Below are 17,560 nucleotides of genomic sequence, written 5' to 3'. Positions count from 1 at the left end.
AAACATTGTAAATTTGTAAATATTTTTCTATCAACATTGGTTGAATTTTGAGAATTAAACTTTTAGTGTTTTTTTCTAAGCAAGGCAAGCCTTCATAAGCGAGAATAATTAGAGCAAATTGAATAGTTTATACTTTGGTTGAACTTTGAATACTTATTTTTATAATAAAAGAATACTTACGAATTTCTTTTCCTTTTTGTCCGCAGGTATTTCACGTGCGAATTGGCATAAGAGAAAGGCAACAGGAGGTCGTCAGGTTCAAATCCGCAAAAAGCGGAATTTTGAGCTTGGCAGACCAGCTGCTATGACTAAAGTATTTATTTTTTTTATTTTAAGGCTTTGCTTGTTCAATATTTGTGTTTCTTACCCACGTATTTAAAGATCATGATCGATTTTATTGAAACAAAATGAGTATAATGCCAAAGATGTTTTGGTGGTAGTAGCTCCTAGTCTCTGGTTCATAGATTCGAAGAAGTTGTCAAAACAAATATAACATGTTATCAAAGGCAAGATAAGTTACGTTTTTAATTTTTAACTCGAAATGAGTTAAAAATTAAAAACTATACAAAATCTAGTTAGAAACTAGCTCAATGTTACCGTGACATAGGCTGACATATTCGGTGCTTTTTATTTTGTATAGTTTTAACTCCTTTTCCCAAATTTACCATGTTCAGAGTTTGGCACCATTTGTAGTTTTCCAATACATCGGTAAACACTTTATCGAGCTGAATAAACATGCTACACATTAAATAAAAAACACTAAAAAATTATCGAGTTAACATTTGTTATATTTCTTTTGACAACTTCAATAGTAATACAATCGTCACACATGCTCTATTGGCTAAACTTAAAGTAAGATTTTTGACAAATGTAAGGCAATTGTATAATAGATTATCAAGAAAACCGTAAAAAAAAAATCGTTACTCAGATAATTTTTTTTTTTTTTTGTTTTTAAGTTTAAAAACGTTTTCATTTTGATCTAAAATTGTTAATATTTATATTTACATTGTCTCCTTTCAATTGGATAGAATAGTAACTTAACTATACTGCACAATCACCGTATTTTATTTTAAAAATTATCCACAGAAAATGGAGCGAGATAACCCCCCATCCCCAAAATAAGAAAAAAAGAAAAACAAATAAAATACTGTTTAACTCTGAACTGCTCTTTAAGAGCCGAAAACAACCACATAGTATCCTTTTCCTATTTAAGGAAACAATGTTAAAGAGTATCTCAAACAAAAAATTAAATGCTAGGTACATGCAAAATAAATGGTCTTTGCTCAAAATGTATAAACATTTTGACCCTTACTTAAAAATTCACCAAAAATCAGGAAATTAAACAATTTTAATGAAATTTGCAGTGTTTATCAAATAATGATCACGAGATATGATGGCCCCATTATCTCCCCCCCCCCCCCCATTTATCTAAGAGGGACCTGTTTTCAATGGCGTCTGTTATTCCGGACGATTGCCAGATAACCATCCATTAGTTTTTCCTGAAATTTTGCCACGATTCTATTTCATTAAATAGATGTGCACAGCACAGTATAAAGATTTTTTTACGAAAATCCCCGTAGCATCCCTAGGGGCTCAAGAGGTCAAAATGGCCCAAAATGACGCGTTTTGATCCATAACTTTTGCTCCATCCATTAGGTTTTTCTGAAACTTAGCCAAAATGTGGAGCCCATTGTTCTTAATATAAATCCAGTATGGGTGACCCTGGCAAAACACTGGTTTGCATCCCCAGTGACTTCCAGTGCTTAAATGCCCCTTTTTGTGGTTCTTTTTTTCATATTTCTCAACAAAAAATTGATATGTTTGACTATATAGTTGGTTTTCATGGTGGTCAACTCAAGTATGCATGTGTTAAGGCCTGAAACTGCACCGTTATCCATTTACACTGGGATTCGGCATCTCAGGGTCTCAAAAGAGGTAAAAAATGACGCTTTTTTCCCCATAGTGTTTGAATCAAAGTGTTTGATCCATCCATTAGATTTTCCTGAAACTTGGCCGAAATGTAGAGGCCATTTTTCTAATATAAATTTAGTATGGGTGACCCTGGCAAAATTCTTATTTGCATCCCTCTAAGGCTTAAAAAACTGCTTTTTGGAGCTCTTTTTTTTCATATTACTCAAACTTGATCTATATAGTGGTTTTCCATGGTGCTGAATTCAAATATACATGTCTTAAGGCGTGAAACTGCACCATTTGTCCATTTTTCACTGGGATTTGGCGTTCCCTGAAGCTCAAAAAGGGGTCACAAATGCTGCAAAAAATGACTTTTGCCCCATCCATAAGATTTTTCTGAAACTTGGCAAAAATCTGAAGGCAATGTTTGCTCTTCACACTTCCCACATTCATGATTTCTTCACTTTTTTGTGGCATCATCTCACATGCAGCACCAGAGGGGGGGGGGACACGAGACTTGTTTTTATTTAAATCTTAGTGGAAATGTATTTTGTTTGAACAAAAATACCTTTACTAAAGTGTTTTCAGTAGTAACCAAAAAAAAAAAAAAAGTGAATAAATTTTTGCTTATTTTATGAAAACAGCATTGTAAATTGTAACTAAAGAAAAATTTGTTTTCAGAAACAAAAAATCCCCTAAAATCTGTATTCGATATAACTCAATAAAAATTAATTTTTTAAACTACCGATACTATCATTGAATTAAGCATTAATTATTTAATATTTTCACAAAAAATAAATTAATTGCAAAAAAATATTTCTATTTGTTTTTTGTTTTTTTTTAAATTATAAATGATGTTTCACATAATTTTTATATGCATTCGATATTTAACATTTTACAGGTCATTTAATGGAGACATTTTTTACATTAGGGTCCCAATTATTATGCTTTTATGTGTTAAAAATTGTGACCTTATTCTGGACACTATGTTCCATGATATGATTTTTTATTTAATTTTGTTTCTATACTAACAGGACACCCAGCATTGCCTGGCTGTATAATCCGCTTAAATATGATATTTTGATTAATGCAGATTTCTTATATTGGAGCCAATATATAGTATATATGTGCCACCACCGAAAATTGTAACCAAAACGTTTAGCTGATTATTTACTTTTTCCATTAACGTTAATGACTGTACTATAAAAATGTTTACTGCAAAGCTAAAAAGTAAAACATGAACCAATAGCTATTACATCATGCATGCATATTTGTAATGCAGTTGTTCGACCATCACCTGGCAAATTTTTTTTTTTTTTTTTTTTAAATTTTCACACTTTTGCACTAGCTAAAACTCCAAATATAAAGTTTCATGTCTATAGACCAAGAACTGATGGAGGAGTTTGGTGGGCAAAATTGTAAAAATATACACACACAAAATCCAAATTTATAGAAGTATAGATGAAAGAACCTATTTTTTCCCCACAAATGTTATAAACTTGAATGCTTATTTTTTTAATTTTTTTTTTTTTTAATAGTTGGGATCTCGTAGAGTTCATACTGTCAGGACACGAGGTGGCAACAAGAAGTTCCGTGCTCTCCGGTTGGATACTGGAAACTTTTCCTGGGGGTCAGAAAGTAAGTGGCCCGCAATTGCTTCCCCCCTCCCTTTTTTTTTTCTCTTCTTCTGAGCAAAAACTGACTTTGCCTGTAAATTTAGTGATCCACTTCATCCCGGTAAAATCACCTTCATGTTCTCAACACATGTATTTTCAATGAAGTTACTTTTCTCTTGCATTTTTTTTTTTTTTTTTTCCCCCCCAATGTCTTGCTAAAGATAATGCATCATTTGGTAACATACAATGCATACATATGCGTCACATTTTTTCTTTTTTTTGCCTAGTATATTTAAACAGAGTTAATACAATAAATTTTGAAAATACTATAGTGGGGATCACTTATATAAATTTAACGTAAAATAAACGGCCACTTGGCCACCTAGTGTTCAATGAGACCTGTTGCCCCTATCATTTTTTTTTCAAGTTTTGGGGGCGACAAATTAAATTTGGAGGGTCGGGGGATTATAATATAAAAATAACGATAAATTTAATTTAAAAAATTTGGAATTTCTGGTAAATGTAGCCGGGTAGATCAACACACACCCTTCCATTAAAAACTTGTTGGGGGGGGGGGGGGCTGAATTTCAAATTGGGGCCGACGCAGTATTTATTTATTTTATTTTTTTTTTTAATGGAGAGTAGATAATGCATTGTCGGCAGCTTCCTCAGTCTTCGTTTGGAACAAGTGATTTTTCTGACAAAGGGAGAAGGAAAAACTATTCTAGGTCAGCAGAATTTTGTGTTAGCAGTAGCCTGAGATGTCGGAAATTTTTCTGTTTCTATTTCTATCCTTGAAACCATGTCACTAGTAAGGGTGCTGGAGGTAAATGTTTTTCTGGGCTGATGTTATCTGCTTGATAGTCAGGGACCTGAACCTTAGACTAACCACTAAGCAGGTCGTCCTATCAGCAGGTGCAAAGTACTGGAGCTGTTGTATTGCCATTTGGTGAATGGATTCTGGACCATACAGTAGCTTCTGGTGGACTTCTCGATGCCATATTTGTGGGTAATTGTTACGGCTTTACCTTATGGTCTACAAAAAATATTACACTTTTTCTTTTAGTTTTCTTCTCTGGGTTGCTCTAACCAAGTCTGTCGACCTATTTCACAAACCCTTCAAAGTGTTTATCAAATAATGACTGGAATATAATGAACTAATCATTTTTATTTAAATATTAGTGGAAACATTTTGTTTAAACAAAATATATCTTTACTAAAGTTATGGTTTTCAGTAGTAAATAAAAAAACGCAAGAAGTTATTTTTGCTTTTTTGATATAAATAAAGCATCATAATTTGTAAAAAATAAAATAATTTTTACAGGAGCATTATGAAAAATGAATTTCTCGAACTACCGATATTACCATTGAATTATTTTCACAAAATTATAATTGCAAAAAAAAAATTTTTTTTTTTTTTTTTTTTTTTACAGGTTTTACATAATTTTTGTATGCAAGATTTTAATTTCCTTGCTTGCAAGAATATGAAACTTTTGGCGTAACATTTTTTATATAATACTGAACACTTTTTAAAAAAAATTTAAAAGCTGGAAGATAGAAAAATAATTAAATTAAAAAATGAAAACTTATACAAACGTTCAGAATAGGAATGTATGGATGCACATCTGAGGTGGGGGCTATCACACCCCTTCCTCCCTTTTAATTACATGACATCATATTTTCAGTCTTTCGACTGCCTGGAATTTTGGGCTTTCGTATATTCCGTGTTGACAAAAGTTTAGTTTGTTGCATTTTGCGAACCGCAGAATCACTCGGTTTTGGGACAAATTAATTTGTTTTGTACAAACAAGGTTTTTTTTTTTTTTTTTTTTAATTCAATATCTTAGGACTTTACTAAGTATTTTTAAAATAGGCCCAGAAGACTAATATTTATCTTTTTAAAGGATTTTTACAATGAATTTATTTAACTTCAAAATTTAGCTGAATTGAGTAGCTTGCTGTGAAAACATTTTCATAACTTTTTTTTTTTCCTTTTTGAAATAAGTTTAGTCCTTAATCTTTCAAATACACTCAAAGTAGTCTGAAACATATAAAAAAAATTAGGATAAATCGGCTTTCAAAACTAAGTCCCCTTATCTTTGTCTGCCCATTTTTTCTCGTACCTAGGTATGGACATCTCCAGAGAAGACCCTAAATTGCCCTACATGTGCTTTCGGATTGCACTTGCTCACACTATTGCGTTTTTATTTGCCCTCTATCGCCCCCACAACAGCAGAGTTAGTATATTTAAGAGCATATCTGAGAAAATTGACCACATCCTGTCTGCTAATCCTTTGGCTACTATTCACATCTGTGGAGACTTCACTGTTCACACTGTGGAATGGTTAGCCCACTTGAACAAGACAGATGAGAGGAGGTTCTGTCACGATTTCTCCACTTGTTCGTCTTCCATTCTGTCTCCACTTGAATCTTCAGACCATTCGGTTGTCTCCATTAAGATGAAAACAAATGAAAACAAAATGTAACAAGTTCTCCGATCGTACAGTATATTGATACTTTATGGTTGACTGGGATAGCTTTCATACATTTATATCAGATCTACCTCTTCAATCTATGTTTAAAAAGAATGTGTCCTCCATAGTATCAGATGTAACTGAATGGTTAATTGTAGGTATAGACCGCTTCATACACTCCAAAAAATTCCAGCAAAAACCTAACGTGGTGTTCTCCAGAATGTGCTGCTGCCATTGCGCACAGAAATCATTATTTCCATTGCTTCCAACATAATAGATGTACTGGGACTAAGTCTGTTTTAGGACTGCCAGCAACCACTGTAAAAGAGTAATAATGCAAGAGTTGTATGCTCCGTCCGTCAACTCCAAAGTAGCTGAGCAGTGGCTTGGTTTCCGCCAATTTTGGCAAATAACAAATTGGGTCCTGAATAGAAGCATGTGTTCTATCCCAACCATCATCAATGGACCTGAAGTAATCTTGTCAGCATTGGACAGTCTTTGCAGCTAATTCTACCCTATATGATCATAATGTAGATTCCATGAACAAAGCGTAGAACTGCACACCTGTGGAAATCTGTTTTGCTTTCCAACTGACTACAATATGATTGCCTTTAAGTCCAATGTGAGCAAATTCATGATAAGCCATTCCCTTAGGCAGTTCAATTTACCAAATTTCCACTACTAAAGATGACTGAAGTATTTCCCTTGACCACTTATCCTCGAGTTGCCTCTGGGCCTTGATAAGTGGTGACTTGTAAAAACAAAAACTAATTTTCGCGATATTGCAAACATACTTTTCTGCATGTTTAATGTTGTAATGTAATTTGGTGAATATATTTGATTGTCACGCACAGAAACTGAGGGACGTAATGAAATTACATAATGATGAGGAGTTGATCTTTATTTTATTTTTTAATCAAAGTAACTCTGGGAAAGGGGGGAAAATCAAAAAAAAATTTTTTCTGGGGGAAAAATGGGTAATTGTGGTCTGGTAGACCAACACAAAACCTACCTTAAAAAACTTGTTAGGGGTTTTCGAGTGTGCTGAAAAGTAAAGCGCATTTAAAGTTTTCTGCAAATAAGTGTTTTTCTCGGATAATTCTAGTCAGAAGTTACATACTCCACAGCAAAATAAATATAACCAACATCTAAGCAATTGCCATTAACGCCACTCTACATAAAACAATGACAGTATTTTCCTGTATATCCCACCAAATGATGACATGGATAAAAATGATTGATCAATTATCTAAACCTTTTAACTTATTAGGAGACTTCAATAGTCATAACATCCTATAAAAACGCTAATAAAAGGACAAAACAAGAGTTTATCAACAAAAATATATGCTTCTTTAATGATTGTGCACCTACACACTTCAACCCAACTAGGGGAAACCACGTGGGCATTGACCTAAGCTTATGTTACCCATCAATACATATGGGCTTTAACAGGAAAGTATGACGAGACTTGTGGCAGCGATCATTTTCCAATATTGATAGAAAATCCAACAGTGAAAAAAATTTCCCCAATGGAAACAGGCAAATTGGCAAATATTCAAAGAAAAATGTAGGAATAGGTTGAAATCACACAAACGACTTTGTAGAATATTTGACAGAAACACTAATCGAAATAGTAAATGAATGCATCCCTAAAATCTCAGCATGCTCAACAGACCTGATTTGATGACTGTCGAAGCCGTCAAATTGCAAAAAGTGGCTTTAAAGAAATTCCAAAAACAACCGACAACTTAAAATCTGATTGAATACAAGCTAAACAGAGCTAAAGCTCATAGGGTAATTAAAGCGGCTAAAAAAGAAAGTTGGAAAAACTGTTAGCAAATTGAATTCCTCTTCTGAACCGAGAGCAATATGAGAGATGATTTGAAAAAAAAATGCAGGTAAACATCAAACAATGATTAAACCTCTTAAAAATAACTCCCAATAGCAAACTTACTGAAACCTTTTCCCAAAATTCATACAATCAAAACCATAACATAAAATTTATTACAATTAAACAAAATGCTTAACAGCACAAACTAAATTTTAAATCGAAAAACTTAGATTACAATAGACTTCTTACATTAATTGAATTTAAAGATGCGACAACTCCCTATAGAATCACCAAAATTACTAAGAACTTATAATAAATTATGGACAGAAGGTGAATTCCTGGACTTATGGGAGCAAACCATAATGTTAGCAATGCCGAAACAAGGAAAAGACAATTTAAACCCGCAAAACTATAGATCAATCTCATTAAATAGCTGTTAATGGAGAGAATAATAAATGACAGATTGGTATCTTGGATCCAACAACCTTATCTCCAACTTACAATGTGGATTCCTAATAAAAAAGATTTAAAAGGCAGACTCCCACAATTTATAAAGGGATTCTTATTTGACTGCAAATTTAGGGTTTGCATTGGATCCACTTTCTCTGACACCATGAGCCAGGAGGAGGAAGTCCCTCAATGAAGCAAATTATTCGTGATGATATTCAAAGTTAAAATGAATAACATAGTGAAATGTTTCGACCCTGGCGTTGCGGGATCCTTATATGTAGATGGATCTCCTGGTGTATTGCAGATCAAAATATATGCACCATTGACCACAAACTCCAACAATGCCTAAGTAAACTGAATGGGTGGGTAACAGAAAAATGGATATAGATTTTCATAATCAAAAACTAAATACATACATTTCTGTCATAAGAAAAAACTTCACGAATTCTAAAATATTGAACAAGGTTGGTGGCACATACTTCAGCAGTAAAAATGGAACTTTCTGCTGGGAGGACTTTTTTTTTTTATTAGAGTTTATTCAAAATGGCAGCACATGCACTCTACTGTGGTCTTTGGAGCTGTCAGTAAAAATTTGTAGATGGTGAAGGTATTTCAGAAGAATATTGTGGGGGGAGGGGTTATGGTGGGTTTTCACTTTAGGGAATTCGTTTAAATTTAGAATTACTTTTGTAGGTGGAGTTTCAGGTAGAATGTTGGGGTTCTCCATTGAGTGATTTTTTCAAAGTGGTGACTAGAAATAATGAAACGCTTATCTTTTGGTGATTGTATTCTTTCACTGACAATCTTCCAAAACTCACTAAGTGAAAAATATCTTTACAACAATTTTATTTTTTTTTATTTTTTTTTTTTTTATAAAAAAAAAAACAAAGTTAAATTATTTAAACAATAAGTTTAATAGAACAATATACTCTATCTTATTAACAAAGTCTGTTTAAAAAAAAAACATCTGAAGAAAACAATGTACCTTCAAGTATCAACATAAAATTTGTTGTATATTTAGAATTACACTTATTTAAAAATATAAAGAAAAATCTTTCTGATGTACTAGGTGTATCAGAATTTTTGTAGGAACTTTTTGACACCCCTAACATGAAACTGGGAATAAAATATAAAAAAACTTGTAATTTCTCTTTTAAAAGTGGGTTGTTTATTTTCTTTATGGATTATACTTCCAAAATAAACTATTGAAGTTGTATAAAAAGTAATAGAAATTTTATTTTTTAAAAAAAAGTAATGAAATTAATTGAATTTTACGAATTCAGTATTTTTCAATTTTTTAAACTTTAAAAAAATCTATCAATTTTTCTATTCATTCTATTTTTACGATATTTTCAGGGATGTGAAATTTTATGTTCTTTCCAATAAACCGAATATATATATATTTTTTTTAATTTACCCCCCCCATTTTGAAATGTCTATTAAAAAGTTAATAAATTTATCACCAAAGTTTTATATATCACAAATTGAAGATAAAAGATCAATAAATAATATATTCAAATTTAAAACAAAAGTGTTTTTTAGAAACTTACCTGTAAAGTCCGAAGTTTAAAACTTTTTTTTTATGAATGAAACCTTGGTCCTTGCTCCTTTTAATTGAAAAAAAAAAAAAAAAAAAAAAAAATTAGGGCTTGAATTACATTTTTCGAGTAGTTATAAGCTGGGAAAGACAGGGGGATCAAATTATTCAATATTTTTCAGTTTCTGACACCTAATAATGTACATGCTCGTCACAAAACGAAGATGTCATATTCTAAAAATCATGTGGGTTTGGCTAGTAAACGTAAATATTTAGTTGTCAAAGGTCAACTGAAGATAAATTTGTACATAGAGCCCTGGATGTGTTCCTGGATATTTTCGACAGGCATTTCTGATTCCTGTAGTATTGATTCCATTCGAAGACTAAAGGGTTTTATAGCTTTTCTTTTTGCTTCAAATAACTCTTCATATATCTTGGATTTCCAAGGTGCTAATAAAGAAATTTGATTAAACTGTAGAACATTAAGGATACTTTAATAATAATAAATAGTTTAATCAAATTTCTTTATTAGCACCTTGGAGATGAAATTTTTTTTTTTTTTTTATCATCAAGTGTGTATCAAATAGTTGATCGTGAAATTTTAAATAAATTTCTAGCATTTTTTTTTCATTTGTTCTTTCTAAACTTGTAACTCCTGCAAATGATGAACAATCACGATGGTCTACAGATGCATGGTGACGATTGTTATCCAGAACTGATGCAGGCGACTATGTTTTCATGGATTTGCCCTAAACTATAATAAAATGGTTATGAATTTTAGAATATTGCTTCTAGGGGGGTTTGGAATGTAGGGTATTTTATGAAATTTTAACAATAACTATTAGACATCTACAATATAAATCTCACTTATCTGTTTAAATGTATGTTTGTATGTCAGCCTAAAACTGTCGACAGAGGCAACCGATTTTATGAGAGGTTTTTAGGGGGAATGATGCATAATATGGCCACAAACTTTAATTTCTCAAGACCCTTTAACGATGTGGATACTGAAGTCCTTGAAATTGTTCTAAAATTTTGTTACTTTTGTGATACTTTAGCAAAGAAGTAAAGTCATCAAATTTAAAAAAAAAAAAGTCTGCTAATATGATGTAATCTATGATAATTGTTGGAAAAAAGTTTTTTTTTTTTTTTTTTTTTTTTTAAGTGAGGGGGGGAGGGCATTCTCGTACAGGACTTGTCTTAATTTGCTACACCTAACAAAGGAACAAATTTCACTTGTAATTCCAAAAAGTGAAACTAACAGACATTAAGAAATACATTTTTTTAAGTGTTATTTATAAAGCTAATAAGGTCCATTTAAATAGTGAAAATCTCACTTTTTATACATTAAAGTACATGTTAACTAGATTTGCAGCAAGATTTCAATTCCAAAATAAACTTCATAATCTCTTTAAAACTGGGTTTTAAAACTTATCGATTTACACAATGTATTTTAAAAAGTTTATTCCCCCTCCATTTTGTCTCCTTGTTGGTTATGGATTTTGTTTATATAGTTTTTACTTAAAACTATTTACAATAAAAAGTTGGTACCTTGTGTGTGTGTATTACAGAAGAATAAATATTACAATCTTATTTGGCGCTTCATCAGAATAGCGAAATTGAAATATTGAATTTAAAGTAAAACCAATCTAAAAATTGTTAATTAAAATAATTTTTGAAGACAATTAGCAGAAAATAACTATGCTTTAAAGAAAAGATATGAGTGTGAATTGAAGGAGTTAATTATTCTCTGAAAATTAAAGCCCATTTAGCAAAACTCGACTTTTGCTGATTTTGTTTGAAAAATGGCTTTCATTAATAATTTTCTGCCTTATTTTTTTTAATTTTTGGATATGCAACATGACAAAATGGAGAAGCACCTTATTTTGGTATTTTATTTCAAATCGCAATCCCTGCAAATGATGAACATTCACGATGGTCTACAGAAACCTAATGACGATTGTTATCCAGAACTGATGCAGGCAATTAATTATAGGTTGGCGTGTTCATTTTTTTTTTTTTTTTTTTTTTTTTTTTTTTTTTTTTTTTTTACGACTGTAAGTCTAGTGTATTTCATCCCCCTAACATACGCATACACTTCATTAAAATTTTTATTTCTTGATTCACTTGGTTTCTTGTAACTGTTTTGCCAAGTTTATTGATTTGCATTTTCTAGAGTAAAAAAAAAAAAAAAATTTTTTCTTGAACTTGTTACTCCTGCAAATGATGAACAATCACGATGGTCTACAGATGCATAATGATGATTGTTATCCAGAACTGATGCAGGCAATGAATGAAGATTTATCGATTCATGCACATAACTAAATTTTGGTGTTTTTTTTATGCTAAAAATGTGTCCTATTGCTAAAGCTAGTTCCTTTATGTATTTATTTTTATAGGTATTTCCCGCAAAAGCAGAATTATTGATGTTGTGTACAATGCCAGCAATAATGAATTGGTTCGTATGAAGACTCTTGTGAAAAGCTGCATTGTCACTATAGATGGTACACCTTTCAGACAATGGTATGAGGCACATTATGCTCTTCCTCTTGGGCGAAAGAAGGGTGTTAAACTGGTAAGTTTCTTAACAAGCAAAATGTATTTCTATTACTGGTTATTATTAAACTTTAGGTTTGCTATTAATTTTCATTTGAAATTAGTATTAAAAATCTATGGCCCTTATCTTGTTGCTAGGTTCGCAACTGATTTTAGGTTTTATTTTGATCTTAAATACTTTTTTCAATACTATGCCTGTTACTACTTGTTACTAAAAGTTTAGTCACTAATATTTCAAACTATTTGGATTGAGGAAGGGGTTATCTCTAAATTTGTTTGGTTGTTAAGTTAAATGATGATCAACCTGTAGCCATCTTTCGCCTGAAAAAATTAAATGTTGTCAATTTCTATCTGATAACTTGAACAACCACTTTATTGATGATCCTTTAAAATTTACGATGTAGGTCTTCCAAATGTCGTTAACTATTTAAACTAGTGTTTACAACTTTAAGTCTTGTTTTTATAAATTGAGATTGCATATTAAATAAATTTAAATCTAAAGCTTTTTACCTAAAATGTTCATGTTGGTCAATTTCTTTCTGTAACCATTAATATTTTTGTTCAGTTAACATTAATTGCCAACTTATCGAGCAGACTAAAATGCTATGCTAAACCACCTTTTGTGGCAGTATGTTTTTTTTTTTAACCTTTTCTCTTCTCCCACAAATCTTTTTGCCTTGCGATATCACCTAGTGTGCATGGTGACAAGCAAAATGGTGAATTTTAGTATATAAATTCACCTCCAATCACAGACCATTTATCTCGATTATTTAAAGCCAATAAATCAAATAGCATTCTTTCATGGCATGTATTTGAAAATAACATGAAAGCAGAATGATGAAATTGATTGGCTGGAACATCAAAGTGACAGCAAGTCATAGTTACACTGACTGCTAACAATTTTTAGAGAATTAAAAAACAACTTTTTGTTAAATTTGTAATACAAATAACTATTAGATCCAGACTCACTAAACCACATTAATAATGATCACATACTTTAATCTCTTTAAAAAGGGGGGGGGGTAAATAGGAACATTATCGGGGTGGGGGGGGTGAATTGATTGATCCCCCCCCCCCCCACACACACACACACACACACACATCATATATCTCAAGTGTTTGGTTGTTCAGTTAAATGATGATTTACCCATAGCCATCTTTCGCCTGAAAAATAGAATGTTGTCGATTTCCATCTGATAACTGTAATGACCATTTATGTTATTGTGTTCGGGCAAAGTCTCGACTTATTTAAACTAATGTTTGCAACACAACTGTCATTTCCCAAATTGAGAATGGGTTTTAACCTTTTAACTAAAATCTTCATAATACTCTTCATACAAGCATTATCAACTAGACCACCAGTGACTCACTGGGGCAATATTTGTGATGTTTCCTTTTGGATGACATTAAAAGGCATGGTGATTAGTAAGATCGATAATACTAGTATATATAAGGTTCATCTCAATCAAAAGCTTTTTTTTTTATTTAACTCAATTTTCTGTTTAAGTTGGGGATGGGGCATCCTACTGGATGCCAAACATTCACCCTCTATATTATATATTCCAACCATCCCTTTGATAGATCTTCCTAACATTTGTAAGACATTGGTATTTCATTATCTTTTTCCATCTTGGCTCTTTTTAACCAAGCATCATTGGAGACACTGGCTTCTGAGGTTGCTTCTTTCTCTTGTCCCATATCAGTCAGATCCCCCCCCCCTTTTTCTGGTATATGTTCCCAGGATATGTTGCTGCATTTGATATTCAATTTTTGACATTGTTCAGTGCAGATATTTAAACCCTCCATTGTGTTGCATCCATATAATAGCTGTCTCCTGTCAGAATCTTAGTTTAATGTCAGGTGGCTCACACTCTACTTTTGTGTGTCAGAACATGCATTTACTGCGATTGTTTAGACCCTCTTATTTTCTTAAAAGCATTTCGTCATCATGCCATGAAATGTTATTTCAAAGTAACTTTCCCTTTTTGTAATTTTTTTTTTTCTTTTATTAAATCTTGCAAGATTATATGATGGGAGTCAGGAATTTGCAGGAATCCTTAAATCCAAAGCAATTAATTTCATTAGATAATATGATTATAAATTAGGAAGGAAAAAAAAAAAAAAGCAGAATGATGAAATTGATTGGCTGGAATGTATTATCATAGTGACAGCAAGTCATAGTTACACTGACTGCTAACAAATTTTTTTTTAACTTCAAAAGACTAAATTTGTTCTTACACAAATCTATTGAAAGTTTAGACTCAAATAAATAATGAATTTGATCCCCTCCTCGGCTTGTGGGGGAGGGGATGTTTTCTGGCTTTTACCCCCCCCCCCCAAAATCGCTATAGTTTGGTTGTTTAGTTATGTGATGATTAACCCATAGCCATCTTTCGCCTGAAAAATAAAATGTTGTCAATTTCTATCTGATAACTTAAAACAACCACTTTGTGTAGAAATTTTGCAGCTTTTAAAAAAATAATTAATGCTTTAGAAATACCTTTCTTCTTGCCACTAAGTCATCCATAGCCCTTGAGCCCCTGGATGGACATAGGCCATCTACAACTTTTGTAGATGCTTTTGTAGTGAGGAGTTCTTTTTTAACAAGGTGAGGGTGCTGGCCCCACGCCCTAGCTTCCCAGAATGTACATACAGCGCCTAGCCTTCCCAAATGGTCACCCATCTGGTACTGGCCAGGCTCAATGTTGGTGATCTGGCGAGAACAGGTGGGTCAGCGTGATTGTGCCGTATTTGCCACTAAGCACGACAGTCAAGTTTAGTGTTTGTAACCAGTTTTATAAATGAGAATCTCAATTCAGAAGGCTGCATTTCTATAGACATAGTTACATTGGTGTTAAAAAAAAAAAATATTACTTTTTGGATAAAATTATTTCAGGTATTCATTACTTTTTAATTATATATGATGATTGTAAATTGACTTCAAAGGATTTTTTTTTTTTTTTTTTTTTTTTGTAAACCTCATATTTGGTTGTTTGATTAAATGATCAACCCATACCCATCTTTCGGCTGAAAAATTTTGCTGTCCAAAATTTTTACTGATAACAAACTGCTGTATTTGTAGAATTAAGTTCAAATGTTTGTACCTATTTACTATGCCTCCCCACGGGACAGTTAGACACCAGGGTCGTTTTTTAACGTGGAGAAAAGGTACAAAAATAAAAATTGTCTCAATCGTGAAGGATTTCTCCTCCGCTGAAAGAACACGAAATGGAAGTGCAGCATCTGAAGAACAGATACTACACTTTGATCTTGTTTATATATTTTATTGAGAAAGAAAAAATTGAACATAAAAAACGTACAAAAAATTCAATTCAACAAAATTAGGCACAAGGCCCTACAAGAAATTGGGAGGGGGAGGGTACAGGGTCTTTTTGACTATGTAACAGATGAGACTTTGAAGTCTTACTCTTGACTGGCAACATTTACCAAAATACCTCAATCACTCTGTGGATCCTAATCTAACTAATAACCCCAGCGTTATTTTATATCAATTTAGTGAATTTCTATTAACTAAAAGGAAAAATTAAAATTATTTTTCATAGCTAATCCCCCCCCCCCCCACTATAATTTAAACACGTCTAGGTGGGAAGATCTACTTTAAAAGGCTTTTTTCACTTTTCACATTTGTTTTTTAATTAGTTGGTTGAAATAACTTTATTTAAAATTGTTTCCAGAAGAATAAGTTTGGTTGTTGAGTTAAATGATGATTAACCCTTAGCCATCTTTCGCCTGAAAAATGAAATGTTGTCATTTTCTATCTGATAACTTAAACAACCACATTATTTGTAGAAGTGCCTTGTTGAATAAGAAACATAAAGCAAACTTTTTAAAGACATTAGCTTTAACTCTTTTCCATTTCAGTGATAGGAAGTTTTTATTCAGCTTATAATGTTAAATCAATTTGAGAGATTTTTTTTTTTTTTTTTTTTTTTTTTTAATAAAATTGAAACCAAATATTGCAATTTTTAAAAAACAAAAGCAGAATGATGAAATTGATTTTGCTGGAATGTATTATCATGGTGACAGCATGTCATAGTTACACTGACTGCTTTTTCTTCTATTTTTTTGTTTGTTTCTCATTCACAAGACTTTACCTGATTGACTTATTATTTTTTTTACTCCTTGAAAGACTGAACAAGAGGAAGCTGTCCTCAACAAAGTTCGATCTAGAAAGAACCAGAAAAAATACATCCGCCGAAAGAAGACTGCAAAAGTAGAATCAACTTTGCTGGAAGAATTTATGACTGGAAGACTTCTTGGTGAGTAATTGCTTTATACTCTTATTTGCCTTTTTTTTTTTTTTTTTTTTTTTTTTTATTTATTGAAATATTTATTTTATTAAAAATTTTCTTGTTATTCCAGCCAAAATCACATCTCGGCCTGGTCAGATTGGAAAGTCAGATGGCATTGTGCTTGAAGGCAAAGAACTTGAATTCTATATGAGAAAAATAAAGGCCAAGAAAGGCAAATAAATGCCCTGCTAATCTGTTCTGATGACCATTCACAAATAAACTTATTAAAGTCTATTTTTCTTTTGTGTTTTTCTTTTTAATGCATTATTAGTGTCTATTAATCTGCTGGAAAAAAAAAAAAAAAAAAGTTCAGACAAAAAAAAAAACAACGAAAAATATGATAGGTACAATAATTTAATGTTCAGTCATTTATGACTGGAAGATTCTAAAGAAGCTTCTGCGACTTTTTTTTTTTTTTTTTTGTGATTATGCAGTTCGATATGAATGATGATGTTCAGACTGAGAAGAGATCTGAAAGGACTGTTCAATGTACACTAAAACTCATTCACACACCAGACATGAAAAGAAAAATGAGATCAACTGCTCAACATTCATTCAATGCTAACAATGACAAATTAAAAACATGTCCATATGAAAAATATCTCTGTAAAAGCAGCCATTTTTTTTTTTTTTTTTTTTTTAATCCTTTTAGAACCGCATCTTGTGAATTTTTAATATTTTTCCAAGGCGTTGTTTGGCTGTAGCAAATCCTTTCTTGGGTTTCTTGGCTAGAATTAAAAGTAAAAAAAAAAAAAAAAATTCAAATAATTTTATACTTCATGCATAAAATGACAAATTCTGAAACTTGGATAAACCTACAAATCGTCTAGAGAATAACTGGACTAAAATATGATGTAAATACACCTGACATT

The 17,560-nt window shown here is 31.8% G+C and overlaps 2 protein-coding genes across 4 annotated transcripts in view; one reads left to right on the top strand and one right to left on the bottom strand.

Annotated features, from left to right (window-relative positions):
• The window catches only part of LOC145243419 (small ribosomal subunit protein eS8-like), a 52,501-nt gene extending 35,579 nt beyond the window's left edge, over positions 1-16,922 (top strand). For both annotated transcript variants that reach the window (XM_080106282.1, XM_080106283.1), the window contains 5 exons: positions 207-313; positions 3,450-3,549; positions 12,219-12,394; positions 16,526-16,655; positions 16,759-16,922. In XM_080106282.1, coding sequence (XP_079962408.1) covers positions 207-313; positions 3,450-3,549; positions 12,219-12,394; positions 16,526-16,655; positions 16,759-16,868 — 623 coding nt within the window. In that variant the 3' untranslated portion in view covers positions 16,869-16,922. The remainder of the gene's footprint in view (positions 1-206; positions 314-3,449; positions 3,550-12,218; positions 12,395-16,525; positions 16,656-16,758) is intronic.
• A 104-nt stretch (positions 16,923-17,026) lies between these two features.
• The window catches only part of LOC145243417 (uncharacterized), a 136,680-nt gene continuing 136,146 nt past the window's right edge, over positions 17,027-17,560 (bottom strand). For both annotated transcript variants that reach the window (XM_080106279.1, XM_080106280.1), the window contains one exon: positions 17,027-17,416. In XM_080106279.1, coding sequence (XP_079962405.1) covers positions 17,337-17,416 — 80 coding nt within the window. In that variant the 3' untranslated portion in view covers positions 17,027-17,336. The remainder of the gene's footprint in view (positions 17,417-17,560) is intronic.

The sequence above is a fragment of the Euprymna scolopes genome, chromosome 22 (assembly GCF_053919585.1).
Source record: "Euprymna scolopes isolate OS-2025 chromosome 22, ASM5391958v1, whole genome shotgun sequence".
In the NCBI taxonomy this organism is placed as follows: Eukaryota; Metazoa; Mollusca; class Cephalopoda; order Sepiida; family Sepiolidae; genus Euprymna; species Euprymna scolopes.
Note: the sequence above shows the minus strand (reverse complement) of the source record. Positions and strands in the feature narration are given on the sequence as shown.